General features: G+C 37.2%; 1 protein-coding gene and 1 pseudogene across 16 annotated transcripts in view; both read left to right on the top strand.

The window, feature by feature from the left end:
• Window positions 1–24,982, top strand: part of TFAP2B (transcription factor AP-2 beta) — a 68,879-nt gene that overhangs the window by 27,567 nt on the left and 16,330 nt on the right. For all 16 annotated transcript variants that reach the window (XR_005555048.1, XR_005555050.1, XM_039329567.1 and 13 more), the window contains 3 exons: window positions 7,032–7,251; window positions 11,249–11,367; window positions 16,387–16,528. Coding sequence is in view for 14 of the 16 variants with exons in the window: in XM_039329567.1 (XP_039185501.1) it covers window positions 7,032–7,251; window positions 11,249–11,367; window positions 16,387–16,528 (481 nt within the window). In the remaining 2 variants the exon portion in view is untranslated. The remainder of the gene's footprint in view (window positions 1–7,031; window positions 7,252–11,248; window positions 11,368–16,386; window positions 16,529–24,982) is intronic.
• On the top strand, window positions 2,478–7,022 carry LOC120301856 (annotated as a pseudogene).

The following is a 24,982-nucleotide window of genomic DNA, read 5'->3' as shown; positions in this document are numbered from 1 at the left end:
ACATGTTGCCATTTCTGCCAGGTACATTACAGGTTTTCTGCTGCCTCTGCCAAAAAAGTTTCATAAAACCATGCTTTTTATTATTTAAAAAAATATTTCCAAAGACTCGTGGAAGAGTGCGATACCTAATACCATGAGCAGTTAATTAACCATTTAATCTCCCTGAACTGATCTCAGTTCCTGTCCCTTTTTCTGTAACACACCACAGTTACTTCTGTCCTTTATGTATGGGTGCCATTTTACCCATTAGATTCCTACTATGTACAGCGGACATGTCAAACACAAGGCCCGGGAGCTGGATGCGGCCCACAAAGTGGTTTCATGTGGCCCGCGAAGCCATCCTGGAAACAATGAGGGAACGGCCCCTGCTGCCTTGGCCCTGGCCAGGCTGGCCGGGAGCCAATGTACAATTTTGTGGTGGCCATTTATGCTGAAACGCATTCAGTCTTAGCTCCACAAGGCCGTCTGGAAACAATAAGGAACCAGCCCCTGGTGTGTCAGCCCTGCCCCCTGGGTGCATGCTGGGGAGGTGTCACCCTGTGTGAGGAATGAAGAAATGGACCATGCTTTGGAGATTGCCCCGGTCCCACCCCCTTCTGCCAGAGACCCTCAGATCTGTCCCACTCCTGGCCAGGCTCCCACAGGCACCCTTGATGCGAACGATGTAGAGCTGGCCATGCCCACCCAATAGGCCACACCCACTCCATCCACGCCCACCCAGTAGGCTGCACCCACCCTGGTCACACCCACCTGGCCCCCTGAGGGCAACCACAATGCCGATGCGGCCCTCAGTGAAATTGAGTTTGACACCCCTGATGTACCGCAATCTGTTGCCCAGTTCCAGAAGTCTTTTTAACCATTTTAACCAGGCTTCATCTGGATGCAGCTGGGCACAAGATCAGAATTGGTGTCCTTGGTCATTTATTGTCACTTTCCCCTTTGTTTTCCAACATTAATTGAGGACCAAGCTTTCATGCTATGGACTGTGCCTTCTGTGATCCTTCTTCTTTCTGTCTTGTTTCATCATAGGCGACTCTCCTTCGTTACCAAGGAGTTGTCTGGCAGTTGGGCTATTTCTGAACATAGGTTTGGCGCTGCACCCGTGTCCTGAAATAGCCTGACTGGCAGGTAACAGATGCGAAGAAAGGACTGAACTTAGCAGGGAGCTAAGGAGGGAGCTCCTATTTATTTCACACGTCTTTCTATGCCTGTTACCTGGTCTATTGATGAATATGGTGTTGAGGATGGTGGATAAAAATAGTCCAGTTGACTGGAGCAGAAACTGGAGGAGGGATTGCAAGAGGCACTTTGAGAGCTCCCTCATCCCTCATTCCATGATTCTTCTGTCCCACATCTTAGTGAAACTGAACAAAAGCTTACCTGTCTAGATTTTGGAACGTTTGCCGCCTTCATCCTAGATCCTGATTTGAAAGTGAATGCTTGATGGAGATCAGAGAAGTTGGCCTCGGCATAGTTTAGAATGGAGAATGAATTGGCTGAAGTTTCAGAGTTTCACCCTAGAAGACTCAAAGTTCATCTGCTTAAGTATGAGATCACAATCAACAGCAATGAGAAAACCAACATGAGAAACATAGCCAATTTTCTAGGAAGAAAATCATTTGCTTATACTGAACTCAGATTTATGACATTTCTCGCTGAGCTGGAATTTCTGCAGTTGTCACAGGCTACAGTATATTGAGGGCTTCTGTCATGGTAATAACACAGATTTTGTATAAAATGTAGTGGAAAGTTTACTCTGTTTATTTTCTGCTTAGAGGTTCTAGTATTACTATTCCACAGTATTTGCACCTGAATGTTTTTAAACTACTTTGTCTTCTGGCATGAATACCCAGGAGGTGATGTTTCTTGTATGCAGATATTGGACTATTTATCTTCAGTACTTTCATTATTTTGTTTACCAAACACATTCTTGAAGAGTCAATAGTCCCAGTTAAATAAGTGGGACCCCCTTCTCAGCTGTACCACTCTTTACTATGAAGATGTTGGAGTAGATTTGGAAATGCTATTGTAAGGGCTTCTTTCTTTGCTATGCATAGATTGGGACTCTAACAAAGATAACAAATATAGCAGGAACCTGAATACTTTGTTATCAGTGACTGGCAGAAAAAGAAATAAGGAGAGTGGAGATATTCAGGGAGGCTTTATGTAAATAAAAGTGATTTGTTGATTGTTCAGCATACTTGCTGTTAAATGATATACACACCTCCCAATTATGATAGGGCAGTGATGGCGAACCTTTTAGAGACCGAGTGCCCAAACTGCAACACAAAACCCACTTATGCATAGTCGGGTGCCGGGTGGGTGTGGCCCATTGGGTGGGTGTGGCTGCGGTGGTAACAGCAGACTGGGTGGGACTAAAAAGTTCAATCAATCAATTCCAACTTTGCAGGATCTTTTTTTTTTCCTGCGAGAAGTTGAAATTGACAGATTTTATAAAGGCCTAGGACTGGGCGACAGCACATGTGTCCACAGAGAGGGCTCTGAGTGCCGCCTCTGGCCCCCGTGACATAGGTTCGCCACCACTGTGATAGGATTTTTTTTTTTTTTAGATCCAATGTAAATAAAATTCATGTCAGAAATAAATTGCTTATATTTGTTTTTGGGGGGAGCTCTTTTTTGAAGAGGAAGGAGAGGGCTACAGAGAGCTTTATATCGAAAGCATCTTTGAGCAAATAAACTCATTTAATGTAATTGTCTTAGCATCTATTGTTCCTTCAAGAAACATGTTGAGAAAAACCAGAAGATCTTCAGGAGTATGAATAGTATATTTTACAATTTCACGTATGCCACAAAAAATTTGATTCATTTTGTACAATTAAATTTATTCTCTTTGTTCCCCTTCCCAGTTAAATATATACATAAGAAAGAATGTTTTCAAAAGAGATATATTGGGGTTTTTGGCTTGTTAAATTAAAAAAAAAGAAAAAAAAGTATTTTAAGTCATATTAAGTCAGTATGCAAAAAATGATCTAGCTGGGTCATTCTCAAATTTAAATTACGAACTCTTTGGGTTATTTTTCTGTTCTTGTTAGTGGAATAATAAACAGCTTACAATAAAATGTGTTTTTTATCGGTACACATTAACCTTTACAGCCTATATCATCAGCAGAGATCCCTATTTAGACAGGATTGTAGTTATTATTATTTATTCACACCCTCACTTTTTCTCTGGTAGCTCAAGGCACAATAAGTGTTCCCTTAATTTTGTCCCTACAAAAACAACCTCTTCTGAGGAGGGCTAGATGGAAAAAGAATGATTAGCATTAAGTTTCCCAGGGTGCAAATGGTTATTTGTGAACTCAAAATGCCTCTCCTGGTGTAAGTGCAACACTTCAGCTACTATACTGTTCTGGCTGTATCTCGAATTTAATACTTTCTTAGTATCAATTTTTTTTTTTTTTTTGCAATTGTTCTCAACATTATATTCTAAAGCAAAATACAGGTACTCCAAAACTTATGATCATTCATTTAATGAATGTTGGAGATTACAATGGAGCTGAAAAAGTGACTTATGTTCGGTCCTTGCACTCTCAGTGTGTCCCTGCAGTCATGTAATCAAAATTTGGATCCTAATGTATTTATGATGGTTGTCGTGTCCTGTGGCACGATTGCTATTTCCAACCTTCCCAGGGGACTTCCAAAGAACAAAGTCAACGGGAGAAGTTGAATTTGCTTAATGACCATATGATTCACTTAACAACTGCAGCAAAAACATTGTAAAATTGGGCACGGCTCACTTAATGTTTGCATGGTTTAGCGACAGAAGCTGCAGTCCGAACTGTATTTGTAAGTTGAGGGCTACTTATAGTGAACTAAAAAAAATAGGGTTTTTCTAATTATTTGTAATGTTGTAAAAACATTATCCAGATGCAATATAAATAGGTAAATGTTTGACAAAGATATATATTTAAATGTATAATTAAAAATACAGTATAACCAAGGTTAGTTCTGGCACACACAAAAAATCATTCCTGACCTGAAAGCTAGCAGTTATGTTATGAGTTGAAAGATGTTTTGTTCTAACCATTTGCTGAGGAAAGGAGCAATGAGTTTGGCCTACAGTACCATTCATGATACTGAAAAAGTGCAAACATTTTTATCAGAATTACCTTTTCTCTGCAATATTCTAATATATAGAACATATTCTAATATGATTAACAGAAGGGAATGTTAGGGCGGTGTGAGGTGAGCGAGTGGTCGAGGCGGGCTCGGTGAAGAAGGATGTGGGCGGCTAACGGGCTCTGGGTGGCGCTGGCCTTGATCCTGCTCCCCGGAGACAGCCACGCTTTGCAAGAGGGAGATTGTGAAGGCAGCTTCTTCATTATTCCTGGTATGGCCTTGATGATGGGAGACACCTGTGTGAGAACTCATAAAAACTGAAGCAATTCTGATATGGTGTCTTCCTATCTAGTCCAGAAGTCTCCAAACTTTCTGGGCTCGAGGACCGGAGGGAAGGAGAGCAGCTTCAGAATTGTTTGTGTGTCATTTCTGGGAACTTTCTATTAGGCTCTACAAGAGAAGAATGTTGAGTTCACATCAAACAGTCTTGAAAAAGAACTTTTGAAATTCTGCAAAGAGGCAAAAGGCAAAGAAAACCGTTTTTCTTATTACTTTGGAGCAACCAGTGATGCAGCCACCAAAATAACTAATGAGGTATCAAAAACTCTAACTCATCATATATCTGTTGAGAAGATTTGTGAGAAACTGAAAAAGAAAGATAGTCAGATCTGTGAACTGAAATATGATAAAACAGATTGACCTGAGTACTGTGGACCTGAAGAAACTGAGAGTCAAAGAACTGAAAAAAAAAATTCTAGATGACTGGGGTGACACATGCAAGGGCTGTGCAGAAAAATCAGATTTCATTCGTAAAATCAATGAACTGATGCCTAAATATGTACCAAAAGCAGCCAGTTCACGGACAGAACTCTGACTACCATAGTGACTTCTATCAATTAGCAAGATACATAAGCTATGTTAAACTTTTTATTCCCCGGAAATCTGTTTTTTGTAATTTATTTACCTGGGTTTCAAGTGTCAGATTGAAAGGATTCTTGCAATGCTGGTTCAGATGCCTGGTCATGTCTTAAATTTTTATTTCTATTGTTTCAGATTTATTATAAGACTTTGACATACATACGGGATTTTAAAATAAAAATCAGTTGAACTAAAAGAATTGGCATTAGTTTAGTGTCACGACTGAATATGGCACTTTTCCAGCACTAACTAACAATGGTTTGAAGATAATCTATGAGACAGTATAACATGCATTTGCTGTTATTACTGTCTTTCTACATTCCATTCTTTAAAATGCTGAACACTTTTATTACATATCCAAATTAAATGTTTTAAGTGCGAGTCTTGCACATCTTTCACAGGAGTTAATTTCTCTGAATAAGAAAGGCATTCATTCTGTCTTTGCTTCTACTTCCACTTTCCACTGTCATCAGTACAGATAACAATCCTTTCTTATTCAACTACAAATATGCAGTGGCAGAAGGGGAAGATATACTGATGTACACTTTTTTAAAAATGGGATGAGTTCTACCTTCATATGCTGCACATAATATAAACTGTTAAAGCAAAAAAAGAAAAAAGAAGGGAATATTAGGGCTACCCATATACATTATTTTCACTGTTAAACTAAAAAGGTTGCTATAAGAATATCTTCTTAATGTTATGATATGTAACTTAGTCTTTGGGGCATGGGGCTGTATGTGCATGTCTGCTACTTTTACATATGCAAGCAAGGAATTCAAAATGCAAAAAGAAATCTCTAAATCTGTTAATCTGGGGCCCATCAGAGCTGTGATTTCCCTTATGTTCTCCATGGCAAAATCATAAAGAGTTTTCTTTTTTTTCTTGTCAAGTGCTACTGACTTAATTTTATCAGATAGACCAGACAGGAAACATCACCAGATAAGCTAATTCTCCTTTACATTAACAGAATCTTGTAAGTCTGAAAGTAAAACTCTCCCCCATCACTTTTATAGCCTGATAATTTAGGGATGGCCCCTCCTGAGACTTTTGCTCAATCCACCATGCAGGCTATCTTCTCTCTTTATTGGTCTCCCAAGGTCATTCCCAATACAATTACATTAGCAGAACACGATCACATTTACTTTACCTACATACTGTTCTTCCTGAGCCAGCCATAAAGAGGGCAAAGTCTTCAATAAGAGCTTTGCTCCCTCCCACATAAAGAGAAACTTACTCTGAGGTGGCTTACTTTTTCAAATGCCTGTTTTCTGAGGTTATCTAGTCTGTTAGGAGAGTTGAAAAGCTGAATCTGCATTTCATTCAGAATCAGTTTTTTTAAAAAATCAGGTAGTCCTTGACTTACGACTACTTGCTTAACAACTGTTCAAAGTTATGAAAGCACTGAAAAAATGACTTACAACCAGTCCTTGCACTTATGATCATTACAATGTCTTCATTGTAAAATTTTGGCATTTGGCAACCAGCATTTATTTACAATAGTCACTTGACCACCATTTGTCACCTTTCCAGAGTAGCTTCCAACAAGCAAAGTTAACTCTTAAAGACTGAGTGAGTTGCTCAATGACTACAGCAAAAAGGTCCTAAAATAGGGTGTGACTTGCTTAGTGAGGGAAGTTCTAGTCCCAATTGTGATAAGTCAAGAACTACCTGTGTACTTTAAACACATGAGGAAAATGCTTACACTCACTATGCATTTGATTGCTCATGATTTTGTTCTACAATTCTAAACCAGTAATTGCATTTTAATGTATTTGTAATTGTAACTATTTCCTTAAATGATGTACTGAATTCATTTTGATGTTGTATGCCACCTGAAGATGTTTTCATGAGAGGTGGCACAGAAGGGTCTTATAAATAAATGAAACCTGAAATGAATAAGAGCCACTCCTTTAAAAAGAATTTGAATTCCTTTTTATTAGTCAGGAGGATTAATAAATGGATGCAATTATGAGCTATGTGGGCTGCCTTGACAAGCTGATCTTGCCCATACTGCTTTCCTCTCTTCCTAGTTCCAGTTCCTCCAAAATCTGTTACTTCTCTGATGATGAACAAAGATGGCTTCCTTGGTGGTGTGTCTGTAAACACAGGTGAAGTGTTTTGTTCGGTACCTGGGAGGCTCTCCTTGCTCAGTTCCACGTCCAAGTACAAAGTCACTGTTGGAGAAGTTCAACGGCGCCTTTCACCTCCTGAGTGCTTAAACGCTTCCCTCCTTGGAGGAGTCCTTAGAAGGTAAGTTATGGGGCAGGCCAATCTGTACTTTCTGCAGGGATTAAAATTGCATTAAGATTACTATAAGTAGTCGTTGAAGTTAAGAGATGTAAGTGAATGCATATGAGATATACGTTAACAGTGTGGATGTCATTGCCACTGACGCTCACGATATTATGCCAATCATGTTATATGGTTTATTAATTCTGTAAGACTGGCCACTTTCTTTAAATAGTCAAACTGTTAGTTAGAGTTCAGATTAATATCCTGGAGTTTATCTTTTAAAGTATCTTCCGACATGAAGCTGCCTAGATGTTAAGCAGATATAGATAACAAATGACAAAAAAGCTTTTTCACTAATGTCCAACCTTTACTGCTCACCCAGGGTGGCTGAGTACGTGGGAATGGAGTCTCTTAGGTCAACTGCATGTTGGATGAAGGCCCATTTATCTAGAGTTGTGCTATCATCTGCCTTAGAAAGAGATAGATGTGCTTCATTACATTGTTCCTCACTTTAGGGGTGTTCCTGTTTGCATTTCTAAATGTAGTTATACGTTATACTGCAAACTGTCTGGAACTTTTAACTTAATTGAACAAGTTTTAAATATTTAATGATTATGAATTTTATCATTTACCATTCAGTTTGGTATATTGCACTAGTGGAGAATGAAGGAGCAGATGAGGTTTCAAATGCATTAGGTTGTCTTAAGCAATCATTTAAAATTCTGTTCCTCTTCCCAGTATGAATTTATAATATTCATTTATTTTACATAGCTGCTCTGAGGATTTATAAGATATGATTGTAAACTATGAAGAAGGAAAAAGTTCCTGATTTTTTTGCACTCCCTTAATTTTAATGATAGCATTATTGGGCAAATATTATTATTGGGACTTATAGAATGCAAGTCTTTTATGAAAGGCTCTTGAGTAAACATAGACTTAGGGTAAGAGTATTTGTCTTAAAAATAAAAAAAAAATGGATAAAATAGGGACGAACCGTTCCACAATGGAAAAGAGTAAACAATGAATTAGGACTAGTACTTTCCAGTTAGTTCAAAAACAATGTATAGATATGTGACCAAACCAGAAGACCCAAAAAGGTATTAAAACAAAAAGGATTAATAAAAACTCTGAATGGGTATTTTTAAACTGGAAAAGTGGCTATAGAATGTTATTCATTTTTAAGTAATGGTAAAGTGATGTACATGAAGAGAGAGGAAAACTATTATTGTATAGAAGATCAGAATAAGAATACAATCTTGATTCTGTGGTGAACAATTTAAAGAAAAGATCAATTTAATGTGAAGAAGCTGAATTTCAGTGCTAGGTATTCATTGAGAAGGGTTCTGAAAATAAAATTTCCAGTATCAGTTCATTGACAATCTATAATACAACTACATTTAGAAAACTGCATAGTTCTTATCATTCAGTCTGAAAAAACGCTATTATAGAGTTGAAGAAAATACAAAAATAGCAACTGGAATAAATGAAATACCTAATAGTATTATTAATAACATTATTGTGAAATATCCACTTAGGTCAAAGTTGACTAAAGCAGATATAACAGAAGTATAAAATTACACAAGACAGGAAAGAAGTTGATAGATACAAATTCTTTATTTTCTCAGAATGCCAGAACTTGGGATCATCAATACAATGGAATGAAATAAAATGGAGTCGTTTTTCACAATGCCTAGTTGAAGTATGGGATTCTCTATCATAGGGTAACTAGCACAGGTGGCTTGAAAAGATTAGAAAAAGGTTTATTTCTTAATTTTTTATTCCAGATTATTTTATTTTTTTATTAAACAAATATTGCTTCCTAACTAAAACATATGTGTCCATGGGCAGCTTACAATATTTAAAAAAATCTAAAAAAAAATTGATCATATAATAAAACTGCTAAAAAAAAGACCCCCTACCCTATCTCCTATGGCAGCAACAATACAATTAGATTAGCCAATTGGATTTCCTTCAGGTAATAAATACAACTCTCTTTCCTCCATTTTCTCCACAACAACAACCCTGCTAAGTAGGTTGGGCTAAGAAACTGATTGGCTCCACATCACTTAGTGAATTTCTGTGGCTGAGAGTGAACTTGAAACTGGATCTTCCTGGTCTTAATCTAGCACGTCAACCACAACACTGTGGCTACTAGTCATAATAGTAGCTATCTCCAGGATCAGCAGCATTGAGACCAATAATAAGAAAAGCCTTTGCTCTTGTATACTGGCTGGGAATTCTCAGTGTGGCATTTGAAGGCACGAGGTGAGAAGAAGGTTGTAAAATAAACATATCCAATTTTAGGAAAAAAAGTAAAGTCTTCCAGAAGCAACTAGACTCAAATCACAAATTCCAAATCTATGTCATCTAGGGCAGGGGTGTCAAACTGCTGGCCCCCGGGCCGGGTGTATCATAGTGAAATCGTGCCCACCCCACTGCCGGCAATGGCAAAAAAGTCAAGATACATTGTGACACGTCACATGATATTGTGAGTTTGACAACCCTGATTTGGGACTATGCTATTATGTCATCAACTATTTTGACCATTTGCAAATCTACATGCTGTGAGCAAGAGTGTATCTCCCTAATTTTGCAAGGCTACGGTCATTTCCCCACTAGTGACTTCTAGTATTTTTCTGGCATCATTCGGGCAATATAAAGTCTGTCATAACTGCTACATTGGGCCAATGATGGTTGGAACAGGGGTTCATCTGTGGTTCACAAACATTCTTAAGACCCCTTTACATTCTTAAAAATGATTGAGGATCCCAAAGAGCTTTGGTTTATGTGGGTTATATTTATTGATATTGACTGTATTAGAAATTAAAAATGAGAAATGTTAAAATATTTAACTTTGAAGACCCCTGAAGGGGCCTCAGACCACACTTTGAGAACCAATGCTCTAGAAGATGCTGGTGGAGATCCTCTTTGTAGTTCACAGGCAATGGTCAGCCAAGTCAGTACTCACTTTTATCCTTCCAAATTGATCAACCACTGACCACCTCACTAGATTTCACTGGATCCCTGCCTTCCCTCTTCACAAAAACAAAATACATTGCTGATTCATCTCCCCCTTTCTCCAGTGGTCCCTTACATATATTTGGACTATTTCATTCATTTGCCATAAAATACAGGTAAACAAAGGGGAAGGGGGTGATGCTTATTTGAAAAACAATACACATATGGTACCCTAAATCCCTTGAAAGGCACTTCCTGCTGCCCAAACCTCTCTCCTGATGGAGGCCTAGCAGCCATGTTGCTTTTGAATTCCTTCCTCTGACTGTGCCAGGCAGCTGCTACAGTAGGATTGTATCTTTTCAAGCCTAAGTCAGTGCAAAAACCTCATTTTTCAAGTAGCCTTTGTTGCCTTGAAGCAGCATTATTATTGTTGCTGTCTTGAAATTATTATTATACAAAACACTTCTTACACAAGAGTAATTCAAACTTACTGAATTTTGTTATTGCACACTATTAATACATACTTTCACAAATGTGCCCAACATTGCTGGGGGTGATGGCATAACTCACATTCCACACCCCAGGCCATTCTTCGGCTCCAATCCAGTCTTTTTACTTCTGAGTCTCTTTGAGTGCTAAGTGCTTTGAATAAGCAGAATTACAACAGAAACCTCACAAATCACCGCCTTTATTTGGAAGGCTAAATGCTGCTGGTGACGCAGCTTTCCAAGAACAGCCAGTTTATTCCTGGTAGTAGCAGAACTAAAAATGATATAACCCTCCTCCTCCTCCTCGTTCACTTGCAGCCTGCAAACCCAAACGTCGTTGGCGGCCCAAGGAACAACAAGGTTGCCACGGGCAGGGCGAGCCTCTCTTTTTAAGGGCGTAGCTTCTTTCCTTCCCGCTCTTTAGCACCGTGAAACCTCCTCTGTGCTAGTTGCTTGTGCCCGAAGCCAGGACTCTGGGGCGTCCCATCCCTCAGCCCCCCCTTCTTCTCTCTCCCGGGGACCTTCGTCGAGTTTTTAAGCCCCGCGTTTTCCTTTTTTCGTCACTGCAGAGCCAAATCGAAAAATGGGGGCCGATCGTTGCGAGAGCGGCTAGAAAAAATCGGTTTGAATTTACCAGCCGGCAGGCGCAAAGCGGCAAATGTCACTTTACTCACCTCCCTGGTGGAAGGTAAGCAGACTTTCTGTCCATTTCGATTTCTTCTCACACACACACGCCGACTCCCCACCCCCACCCCAACCTCCTCTGGCGACACTTCTGGGCGAGGAAAGGTTTGACATTTTGTAAAGTTGCATCGAATCGCTGTTGCTGTGACATGAAAAATCTGCCATGCAGAAAATCAAGGCTCATTACATATCCCAACTGGGGCTGTGTTTAAGATTCAGCAAGATTGGCGTTTCCTTTTAAGTAACAGTGTTAAATGAATTCTGCAGTTGCCAGCTAAATTTTATTTATGTTTAAATGGTACTTCTAAAATTAACCACCGTTGTCCAATATACTTGTTAGGACATACTAAGGAGTGGTTATGATATCTGGCCTCATGGAAGAGGAAGATACTTTAATTAAAACAATCCCTCCAAACTAACTTCTCCACCATACTCAAATGTATATACATCATAGAAAGGAAAGTGCCACAATATTCATAGATGTGGTGGACCTTGTTCTCAAATATATATACATAGAACTAAAGAGTTCTGGAAAATATTTATTTATTTATTTTTAAATGTATTTGCTGTTTATCTCACCAGTGGGGCTATTTTAGGCAGCTTACAACAGTAAAACCAGAAATGAAAAAGAGAAGGGTAAACATAACAGTAGCAAGATAATGAAACTACAAAATAAATAAAATACTGTATTTATTTGAAAATACAGTAACATGAGATTAAAAGATGGGCTGGGGGAAGCAAGGAATTGGGGGGAAGGTGGGATATGCTATCAATCTAGTAGCCACCTCCAGTGTGATACTCCCCCATTGGGTCCCCAATAAAGGAAACTGTCATATAATACTTAGAAAAGAAATACATGTATATGCCGTATGTTGCATAACATTTAATCAGACTAACAGTTATATGAACATAATTAAAGAGGAATAATAACAGGAGATGTAGGGCAATAAAATAGAGGGGAGACAAGAATTATTATTTATCAATAGCAACTGTTTGCAAAACAACTGAAGAGCTTATATATACATATACATATAGAGAGTTTATTACTTCATTTGAGGATGAGGACTTAGTTTACAAAAACCTATGCATAATTAATTCGGTAATCATTAAAGGCAACAACATTTTGTAGTGTTTTTGCTGCAGTAGACCAACATAGACACCTTCCTGGAAATTGTAAAAAAAAAATCAGGTTGTATACAGAGGCAGATTGTCAAGCACAGAAAATCAGGAGTCCATCAGTTCAAATGAATGTATAGGTTTATTGTAAGCTAAAGCATCTCTACAAGAATCTGAACTACTAATGGCCAAAGCACATAGGCATTAGATAAGAGTCAATGGAATTCAAGCTGGGCTGGACTTAGATCACTTGTGGGCACGAAGGGACTTGAGACTGATGATGTGTTTGACCCCTTCCTCAGACTCAGCCTGGTCATCTCCTGCAAAGACATGGGCATATGAATATTGTATGTATATCACTAGGGAACTACATTTGTCACTTAACACAGATTCAGATGGGGGAGGGGGAAGAGGAGGACGAGGAGGAATTGAACTGAACCAGCAGAAACTGAGAACTTGTACATATCCAAAGCATAGATAGCATGGTTACTCCAGTAATAAATAAATGTCTTAGCACTACCATAGAGACAAGACCACTTTTAGTAATCTGTTTGGATCATAGGATCTGACCATTGCATAATAATTTCATATAATTTCACAATTTCAGTTGTGATTTCCATTTAATGAGCAATTGTGCTATTTTGGAGCAAATAAAAAAGCCTGTTAAAAAAAAAGAAGATAAAAGTAAAAGAAGAAAAAAAACAAGCCCTTTTTGATAGAAATAAATAGCAATTATGTTGGGAAGAGTTAAAGGTTAAAAGAAACCAGGCTGCCAAAGAGCATGATGGCTGGACACTATCAAAGTTGACATCAGCCAGAGAATAGAAAAACTCAAGAAGCAGCGCAAGATAAGAAGATGTGGAGAGACCTGGCCCATAGAATCACCAAGAGTCGGACACAACTGAATGGATAACGTCGTGGTCATCATCATCACCATCATCCTCATCATTGAATAGCAGATACTTTGAGCTGTTGGTGCTGTACTGAGGGCCTACAAATCTTTGTCATTCAAGTCAAACAAATTTCTAAAAAGCAGGCACTGATTTTATGGAGTGTAATCTGCAGTGTAGTCTCTTTAAAGTTAATGGGAAACGATAAATGCTAGTAAATACTGTGATGATTTATTTTTATTTTATTTTTTTATATATTACCTTTATTATTTTTATAAATAACTCAAGGTGGCAAACATACCACACTCCGTCCTCCTCCTATTTTTCTCACCACAACAACCCTGTGAAGGTGAGTTGGTCTGAAGGAGACAATAACAGAATAACAGAGTTGGAAGGGACCTTGGGGGTCTTCTAGTCCAACTCCCTGCTCAGGCAGGAAACCCTATACCATTTCAGACAAATGGTTCTCCAATCTCTTTTTAAACACTTCCAGTGTTGGAGCATTCACAACTTGTGGAAGCAAGTCGTTCCACTGATTAATTGTTCTAACTGTCAGGAAATTTCTCCTTAGTTCTAGGTTGCTTCTCTCCTTGATTAGTTTCCATCCATTGCTTCTTGTCCTGCCTTCAGGCGCTTTGGAGAATAGCTTCACTCCCTCTTCTTTGTGGCAGCCCCAGAGATATTGGAACATTGCTATCATGTCCCCCTTCGTCCTTCTCTTCATTAAACTAGACATATCCAATTCCAGCAACCGTTCTTTATATATTTTAGCCTCCAGTCCTCTGATCATTTTTGTTGCTCTTCTCTGCACTCTTTCTAGAGTCTCAACTCTAGAAAGAGACTAGGATGACTGGCCCAAAGTCAGCAAGCTGGGTTTCATGTCTAAGGCAGGACAAGAACTCACATTCTCCTGGCTTGTGGCTTGATGTCTTAATCACTAGACCAAAGTAGCTCTATTATGATTGCTAATATATACTTTATAACAGTGTAATTTCTCATCTGGGCCAACCAGTTTTTTCACTAAAAAACTAAATGTCAGTCCATCTGTGCAGAAATTAGCACTTTGCATCAGTATTATTGTACCTGTTTCTAATAGTCCCCGAATATTTACAACCTATACATGAGTTACAGAAAGAGAGAAATTTAGCCAAGTGATAGAATATGAAAGATGATACAGATCTTTATCTTTTTCTTTCTCTATGTCAAGGATTCGTCAGAAGTAGTGGAATTCATATCTCTTTTGTAAATTTTACTACAACAATTAAATATTCATGAGAAATTTGTTTCTCTCCAATTTCCTTATTTATTCAGAATTGAGTGTTATTCATTTATCTATCAATCAATCAATCAACTGAACAGTTACTAAAATATATTTGCTTTTATAGATTAAAATTCAGAGGAGTATATTCTGCTTATCTTCCTCCTTTGAGTTTAAATTGCAATATACTGTCATAGCTTGACATCAGAGCAAAGAAATATGAAACTAAGCAGTACTGTAAGTTTTTAAATTTTATACTTAACTCATATTTTGTATGTCAAAGTAATTTCTACCAACAAGAGCGGGACTTTGGAATAAGTATGTCTAGGATCATGGCTTTTAAATTATTGAAGAATTGGCATAAGCTGCCTATTTGCAATCTTCAGAGGCAAAGACAATGGAATAGAAATAATTTCTGTTGTATTTGTTTATAATTTATCCAGTCCATTGAAATATAATCATTTTTCTAAAAAGATACCAAGTATGCTTCAGATTATACCCTAAATATTTGTGAGAAGAAGATGTCAAGAGAAGGAGGAAACAGACAAGAGACAAAAATAACAAGAGGCCAATGTCAGCAAATTCAGACATGTATTGTATATTTAGACTTCACATGAGTAACTTGGCTGTGAGACTACATTGATCTCTATTTGCTTTGGAATTAATCATGGACAAGATGATTATCCAGTGAACATATACTACACAGGAAAGCTTCTATTCCAGACATGTGTGTGTATCTGTGTGTGTGTTTGTTTGCGTACACAACAGCAGTAAGCCTGTGCTGGCATAAGTGAGAGGCACCATGTGTTTTCTCCCATTCTGCTTCTGTTCTCTTTCTACTTCCCCCACTTCCAATTAACCTATGGGAGATTAATAAAGGAGGATCAGTAGAGGTTCTGCTTTGTAGCTTCTCACATGTCAGACATTGTTCTCTTGGAGGACTACAGTATTTGTTAACCAGAAACAGGCCATGATTATACATTATGGTAAAGGTGCTCTAATTAGCCATAATTTGGCCACAGTTCTGTATTACTTACTAATTCATGTGACCCAGGTCTGTGTAAATCACTGAGATAGATAAGATGGATTAATGTATCACCAACTTTATTTCTAATGGATGAATAACATTCATGAATATTTTGTTGTGTGCATTTATGCTGTTGTATCATTGCATTTCACGGCACCCTGTTTCTAATCATTGAGCTGCTGGGAACTGATCGGGAGCAGTGCTTAGAATATGTCCTTTGATTTGTTATATATTGTGTGGCCTGACTTGAATAATTCAGAATATGAATTACTTGAACTGTGCCAAAAAAGACAAATGTACAAATACGTACAATATGTGTTCAAAGGCACTGTTCATTTGTTTTTCACAAACTTTGTATTTTGAGGCCACATCCTAACTGGAATTGTTGCTGTATGAATAAGAATTTTATGTACTGATGTTTACCCAGTTCTTTATGTTTATTTATTATGTCTCTTTCATATAAAACTATTTTCTAATGTCAATATGCCTTGAACATCTCCAGAACTTTCACATTAACTGGGCCTCCTTCATAGCTTTTTTTAAGCTGAGGAGTGTACTAGACTTTGGAAGAGGCCCACATTTCCAAATCTGGATTAGGACAAAATAAAGTTGTGAGATATTTTTTTCAAGGTAAAGTTTAATTGAGATAGTAAACACTACTGTTGGCTTTCAGGTGGATTACAAATCGCACTGACCTGGTTATGGTGACCAAAGCTGCTTGTTTTTTCCTAGGAGAAGCTGTACATTTAGCTCGGGATTTTGGATACATCTGTGAAACTGAATTCCCGGCCAAAGCAGTTTCTGAATACCTGAACAGACAGCACACAGACCCTACTGATCTCCACTCCCGAAAGAATATGCTGCTTGCCACTAAGTGAGTAAGAAATACAGTCCTTGAACATGCTTTGCTTTGAAGGTCCTGGGCCTACTTTTTCTCTGTCTCTTGCATTAGCAATTTAGCTGGTTTCATTTCAAGGTTCAGTCTAAACGTTTTCTTTTTCATATATCACAAATAACTAGTCAGTCATTGGCCCCAAATCTGTTTCAAACTGAAAAAAGGAGAACAGGAAAAAGAAGAATAAATGTGAACAAAGAGAGAAAAGATAGAAAGTTCTGTCAAAGAGAAAGTCAGAGGTAAAAGGAATGAAGAGAAGTATAAGAAAATATGTTTCCCCCAATTACTTTTCCAATTCTATTCTGTGGCTAGGTACTGAAAATCCCTCCTCAAAGAATAAAACTGAATAAACACAGTCAATGGGTTTACAGTCTGGTAAACTGATTTTTAAAGAAAAAAATGTGTTAATAGTTCTAGTTTTCATTACAACATATTAGGGAGATAAATGGAGATTTAGCATAAAAAGACTGGTCAAAAGTACATTGTGATTGCCTGATATTAGCAATTTCCTGCATCCCAGGGATTCATTTATTATTGTATCTGATTGCCCTTCATTTGGTTTGGTGAATCTAGTGCCTACCAAAATAAATGTGTAAAACCTCAGCCCACTGGATCTGGGTGAGGACCTGTTTTAGTTTTTGGAATGTCTTTGAGATGTTGCTTCCCCATCTTGAAACTCTCCAGAGTTGTAGCAATGTAATAAACATATTAAAAGATAAAATATTCTAGGACAAATTTGATAATGATAGGAAATAATTATCCAACAATCCTGAGAATTATGATAGGATTCAGCCTGGAGTCTATAGCACGCCATAACTGCTCTACAGAAAAGAAAGGAGTTCTAGAGTATTTATGAAAAGCTCTAGTAAAGGGAGATGGGGCTTCTGTCCTGTGACAGGCTGCAAGCTGAAATGAAATAAAATGCTAAATACTACTGAATAAATGAGCATGAAGCCTTCAGTTCAAGGGCTGAGAAACACTGTGGCTGTTGAAATGCTGCCAAAACTAAACTTTGCACACTATTTTTTAGTCAGACAAAGAATAAAAAATAAGAAATGAATAAAGAAACAAAGTGGTTGTTCTGTTTTCATGAAAGTTGTTTTAAATTGTCCTTTTAATGCTCACCGTTTATATATTCTTCTTACGTGAGAGGGGAAAATTCCTTTCACTAATCTGTGTGTGCCACTTTAATCCACTCTTAAAAATAAAAACCCAAGCCACTAATAACAAAAATTATGTACAGAAACAAATGTCCTATGCTTCTAATTTATATTTAATAATATAACACTATCTACAGCAGTTATGCTAGCCAATAAGCCTTACCTGCTAACTGAGCTTTTGCAGCTATCTACTTGCTTATAAATGTTAGAAATCCACAGATGATAGTCAAATAATCTATGATTCCTCCCACCATTATCAAAAAGAAGCTGGAGGATCTTTGCTGAGAATATTGCTTGTAAGTCAGTCAAATGGGAAGTTTCCAAATATACAAGTCTGAAAGACCAGTTCTAATTTCTTTGAACAGGATCCTAAAATGCATGGGTATTTTTATTAAATGATCAAGATTATGTTAGCTGCACAACTAATGGTTAGAGTAATTTTCAACAGTTACTAATAAGTTGGTAATCGCAACAGAATGTGGCACTATTTCCAGGTGTGGGAACCATAAAGTGCAGTAGAAGTGTTCAAGAATTGTTACTATTAGTCTTGACACCTGTGGAAACTACTATATTCAGACTTCTTAGATGTGAAAAGCAGTACCTAAAGCCAGAGGGGAAAAAAAAAAGACTAAAATGAGGCTTTTCTGCATGAAGATGCAAACCTATAGAAGCTGATTCTAACTGTGTAGGATATTTGTTCTTTAGGAATCTTGGAGTCTTAGTGAACGATCACTTGACTATGAGCCAGCAGTGTGCAGCAGCAGCCCAAAAAGCTAATACAATCCTGGGTTGTATAAACAGAGGCATAGAATCAAGATCACACAAAGTATTAGTACTGCTTTATAAAACCCTAGTAAGACCACACCTGGAATACTGCAGCCAATTTTGGTCACCATACTACAAAAAAGATGTTGAGACCTTGGAAAAAGTTCAGAAAAGAGCAACTAAAATGATCAAAGGCCTGGAGACTAAAACATATGAAGAACGGCTACAGGACTTGAGTTTGGCTAGTCTAAAGAAAATAAGAAATAGGGGTGACATGATAATAGTATTCCAGTATTTGAGGGGCTGCCACAAAGAAAAGGATGTCAAACTATTCTCCAAAGCACCAGAGGGCAAGACAAGAAACAATGGTTGGAAACTGATCAAAGAGAAGCAACCTGGAATTAAGGAGAAACTTCCTAACAGTGAGGACAATTAACCAGTAGAACAGCTTGCCTCCAGAAATTGTGGGCGCTCCATCACTGGAAATTTTTAATAAGAGGCTAGATAGTCACTTGTCTGAAATGGTATAGGTTCTTCTGCTTGAGCAGGTGGCTGGACTAGAAGATCTCCACAGTCCCTTCCAGCTCTATTCTGTTCTGTTCTGTCCTGTTCTATTCTAATATTAAACACAGATGTTTGAATCTATATGCTCACGATATGTTTATGAAGTCAAATTATAGAGAGGGTCTTACTGAAGACTTGAAATACAATATCCTTGAGATATGACAACACTGAAGTCTGGACAAAAATTGATACATTTATATAATGGCAAAAGTTACCACAAAACATGATAATAACTGTCTTGGCAGGGAATTTTATGGCTACAGAGCAAAAGGGATATTAGACAAGTTGGCTCCAAGAAAATCAGTTATCTTCCTGAATGCCTCTTCCCTGATTACAAATTGGATAGTCATCAACATAAGTGAAATATTTGATTTGGGTACTTTCTGGTCCCACATTCTTCAAGCAAGAGAGAGGAAGAGAGAGAGGAAAAAAAGAATATGGCTATGAACATTCTATCCATCAACTGAAGAGCTGATATGGAATCAACTTGTTAACAAATAATGTGGTCAGTGTATGGGAGCTGACAAATAATGTGATGAATGAATTTGAATCACAATGTCCCATTTGTAGGGCTTAGCACATTTCCACAAATCAGACTTCAGACTCAGAGGACTTTGAGATATTATAGAAACCAATAACGTCTGTCTCTTCACAATTCATGCATTTTTGAAATCAGAAGATTTCCTTCTCACTAGTGAATTCTTAGAAGGGGACAACAGAGAATGAGATGGCTGGATGGAGTCACTGAAGCAGTAGGTGTGGACTTAAATGGACTCCAGAAGATGGTAGAGGACAGGAAGACCTGGAGGAACATTGTCCATGGGGACACGTCTTCGCAATTAACAAAGTGAATTCTTTTTTCCAACAAGGAATTTTTATTATTTTTCTTTTTCCTTTTCCTTATCCTTATTTGTGCCCTTTGAAGCTGCTGTATTAATGGTCTAAACTGGCAAATAAAGCACTAAAATAGCTTTAAGACATGGCATTACTATTGCTGACATAGAGAAGCTGATTACACATACATAATAAAGCTACAGTATAGAGAAGCCAGTATTTCTGCGATACAACAATGATGTTAAAAGGAATTCATCTCAGAAAAAAATGTACTTGGCAATACAGGAGCATTATCCACATGTATGTGACCAAAGAGATATTAATGTTTACTTTGATGAAGCAGTTGCCTACTTGTTAATATTAAAAGCAGTTCACAAATGGAACCATTTACCAGGAGAGTTGGCAGGTTCTTCTTTACTGATTGTATTCAAGTGGATGAAGACAACAATCTCTCTGGGAAGTTTGAATTTGGATTCCTGCACTTAGCACTGGATTGGACTCGATACCCTAAATGATTCATGTTGTTCTGTTTCTAGTTACACAACTGTTTGCCAGTTCAGTAAAACTAGAAGCAGTTCAAACCCTCTATTTTACCTCCAGTGCCTTCTGGATACCCCTCTAGCCCTTTAATCTGTCTTCTATCAATTGCTCTGTTCATGTTAATGGCAGTAGCTACTTACTTCATAACCTCTTAAATCCTAAATTCCTCTGATGCTTAATCAAGCATAGGTGCAACCCGTTCAGAGAGATCCCAGAATTCCCTCAAGGGAATTAGAAGATGTGATCATCAGGCACCAGGACTCTTAGAGCAGCTGAAATCACAACCCTTTTAACCTTACCATTCCATACATTCTTGATGTTCTACCTACTATTTCATCATCCCATCTTTCTGTGAAACCAACATATGTTTTGAATTGAAAATATCTTCATTTGCATTTCTGCTGTACTGTGTATCAATCTATTTACTTGTTGTTCTTATGAAACAATAAACTTAATTTTGGACTATAGTACACTGGAATGGAATGAGTTGTTGAATGGGATTTAAACATACATTTTTAAATGTCAAAACAATATATTTTTCTCACATGAGAACAGATCACCTCCAGTCTGGCAGACTTTTTATAAAGTTTTTGCGAAGCAACTTCACTTTGACAACATCAATAATGTTCACATGATGACATTCTCCCATTTAATTAAGTATCTTGCATTAAGTATATACAAAAATGTGACAGTATTATTAAGATTTTTCTGGTAGCAAAATCTGACAGTACTATTGTTAAGTTGAAATTTTCGGTATTAATTGGAAATCAGCAAAATTATGCATTAAGTTGAAATTAATCAGCAGCAGTAGATTCTGTTATAGATGCTTTCTATATCATACTTATATTGTTATTCTTGAAAATGGTCCCAAAGTATCGGTGATCATATGGATTATAGAAATTGAAAGCCAGATGCAAAGATATTAAGAAATCAGAAATGTTTAAGAATATTTTTACAGAGACTTGTAAGAAAATAGTTCATACTAACCAGTCACTGATAGTCCTAAGACATCTAAAGCTAAAGGGTTGGGGGAAAGGACCATAAGATGGGGTTCATCCCTAGGAAGGTCTGTTGCCTGGTCCATAATCCACTGATATCACAAAGTGGGGGACGCTCAACAGATCATTCCCTACATATCCTAAATATCCTTGCCAAGATTATATTTAGGCAACGTGGTACATCTGTTTACATAGTTTTTTTCCCCATGCTAGATAATGGAGGATGTGGTTGAGTTTTTTTAAACACAATAATGCTTAGATGGCATTGTGACTGTCCTCTGAATAAACAGGTCTAGATGCATCTGGAGTTGAGGATCAAACAATAAAGTGGGTGAAAGGGTTCCACCAGCTATAATATATAGCTACGTGAAGTTTAGTGATAGTCAATAAATGCATTTTACTCATAAGTTCTATAATGTACTATAGTTATAGAGAAAAAAATGAATATAAACAATATATTCAATTCTCTTTCTCTAATGCTTGATAGAAAAGATTATGCATGCAACAAACCCTATTTTGATTTGCAGTATTTGCCTACCTATATTCTTATGCATATGATGCAAAATACACAATTTGGCATCACATAAAATACTCTTTGAATTGAGAGTTTGCCAAATAATGGAACCAATCCTCCAATTAGTCTGTTAAAAGGAGTTTTCAGTGCTTCTCCTTATTTCTTGAAATTGACAAATGCTTTATTAAGTCTCATATACTTCTCTGTGCAAAAATATTCTTCATACCGAAAACATAGTTTTGGGTACTTCATAAATTGTCCAGTTGCATGTTAGATTTAAATGCTGCATCTTTTTGTTGGAATAGTAGAATGTAAGCTATTGCAATTTTATTATAGCTTTACAGTTAATATACTTTTGTAGCATTCACATGCCCAATAAGTGAAATGTTAAGTGTATTTTATTTGTTTATTTGATCTTCAAAGAGGTTTACATGTACTGCTTGGTATGCTTACAGATCACATTTCATTAGTTTCAGAAGTAGGATTATATTAAGTACTTTCAGTCCATGTTCTTAACATGTTATGGTGCATGAAATACCATAGTTCCTTTGTTATGAAATCGGACAATTTTGAGAATTCACTTGTTAAAAGAGGGAATGTTTATCCACTTTAGATCTTTGTACAATAACTAAAATTAGTATCAAATTAAATTGCTGATTTATGAGGGGCAGTGTGAATCCTGAACAGAATAATTTGCTATGCTAATTCTAGCAGTTAACTGGTAATAAAGATTACTGTGAAGATATATTTAGCATTTGAAAAGGGTCTTCTAGTGTTAGCCCTGGGTCTTAAACTGAATCTCTTAACCCAGATATTTAGTAATGCTATATCACCCAATTTGGTCTTGTGTTGCAGTTTTTAAGCCATTATGGTTTTAAGTGTACTATTTTTTTTTTACTGAACTGACATTTATAAACAGTGAGTTTTTAATGTTCTCTTAGAAATTTCCTTTTAATTCTAAAAAAGTGGAGTTCAAATATTACAAATGAAATAGATAATAAAATATTACATGTGTCAAAACTCTTAACAGCTTATAAAGATTAACATTTTTATTTTTCAACATTACTCTCCAGGGTCAACTGCACTAGCAAAGGAGTTCTAGGATCATTGTTTTGTAGCTCAGATTCTGGACAGAAGCAAAAAAAAATAGTGTAGAAAAGGAGTGAAAAAAACAAAACAAAACAAAACAAAAAATGTCTTATGAAAGTAGAAGAGAACCAATTTATTACAGTGGCTAAGGTACCAAGCAAGAAACCAGGAGAACGATTACCAGTCATGTTTTAGGCACAAAGCCAGCTGGATGACTCTGGGCTAGTTACCCCTCTCAGCCATAGGGAAGAAGGCAATGATAAGCCATTTCTGGAAACCTTGACAAGAGAGGGACTAATCCAGGCAATTGCCAGGAGTCAACGAATAAATAAGTAAATAGAACCTAAGTGAGTCATGAAATGCACTGTACAAAACAGAAGTTTAGCGAACGAAAGTTGGAGCTTGAGTAAGAAGAAATGCTCTGGAGAAATTAGGAGAAGATCAGTGGAAATTGTCTTAAGAGGAAAGAACACAGGGCTAGAGTTTAGATCTGCTTACCAATTGCCTCATTTAATGGCCATTTGACATTTACAATGGTATAAAAAACAGCTTTATGTGATTTTTCTGCTTAGTGACTGCTAAGTCCCAATTGTAGTTGCTAAATGAGGATTATCTGTAGTCCTTGGCTTATGACTTGTTGCTTACCAACCATTTTAGAGACCAGTATAGTAGACAACCCCCCCAAAGGAATTTATGACCCAAATTTGAACTTACAACAGTTTCCCCCAGTGTTCACGTGATTCCATTTTGGTTGCTTGGCAACTGGCCTGCATTTATGAGTTTGCAGTATTCCACAGTCATTTTTTTTTTTTACCAGAAACTGGAGTTTACTTTTTTCTTGCAAAAAAATCCCATTGTGGACAATGGGTTCACTTAATGACCATGAATTTACTTAACAACAATGGTGATTTGCTTAATAACTGCTACAAAAAATATCATAAAATTGGCTCACTCAGGTAATGGCCTACTTAACAAACAATGCAAATTATGACCATAATTCCGGGCTCAGATATGGTCATAAGCTGAGGGCTACCTGTACTAGTGAAAACTTTGGTTTCAGTCTTATAGTAGATTAGCATAATATATATTCCAACACATTCAAAATCATTAAGTACACAATTTTCTCATCATAATGTTCTGAGCATTATTTTTTGTGGACCTATGTAAAGATATTAGGTAGATTACTTGAGGTGCCATTCAGAAAATTATTTCATCTCTGCTTTCCTGAAGACAGCTGCTAGAATTTAATAGGGGCCTGCATGTGGTGGCCATGCCTTAGTACCAGGAACTCTTCTACAATACTGGTAAAATAAAAGCCAGAAGAAGTTGTCCTTCCTTCCTTCCTTTCCACACGTATACTTGGAAGCAAAACATATTATGTTCTTATATGTAGATAAACTTAATAAAAGTCTTGGCTGTAGAAATAATTAACATGAAAGGTTTGGATTATTCAATGTGTTACACAAAACTTTTTGGAGGGTCTTTTGAGGCATGTATTTAGGAAGTAAAATAGCAACGATAATTGTTCTTGGCCTTATGGCTGAACTTCTCTATATCCTATCTGGGAACTATAGATGTTATGGCTCATGATGTTCAAAGTTATGATGATGGGTGAGGAGGCTTATTATGACTGGTCCTTGAGGTCTTGTGGCCATTGCAGCATTCCCACAATGATACAATTGTGATTTGGGCGTTGGGCAACCAGTTTGCAATTATGACATTGCAACATCTGTAATCACATGATCTACATTTGCAACCTTCACCTCCACCTTCCATCAAGTAAAGTCAATTGGGAAGCAGGCAGGAGCTTGCAAATGATGATTACCTGATGTCATACTTAATGATGGAACAGAATTTGCCTAACAATGGCAACTGGAATTGTCATTGTAAGTCGGTATGGTCACGTGACATGGCACTTTACGATTGGTTCCTTAGTAATAGAGCTCCCAGTCCCAATTACCATTGTTAA

This window comes from Crotalus tigris, unplaced genomic scaffold (assembly GCF_016545835.1).
Source record: "Crotalus tigris isolate CLP2741 ecotype Arizona unplaced genomic scaffold, ASM1654583v1 scf7180000024401.5802323, whole genome shotgun sequence".
In the NCBI taxonomy this organism is placed as follows: Eukaryota; Metazoa; Chordata; class Lepidosauria; order Squamata; family Viperidae; genus Crotalus; species Crotalus tigris.
This window is presented reverse-complemented; position numbering and strand designations above follow the sequence as displayed.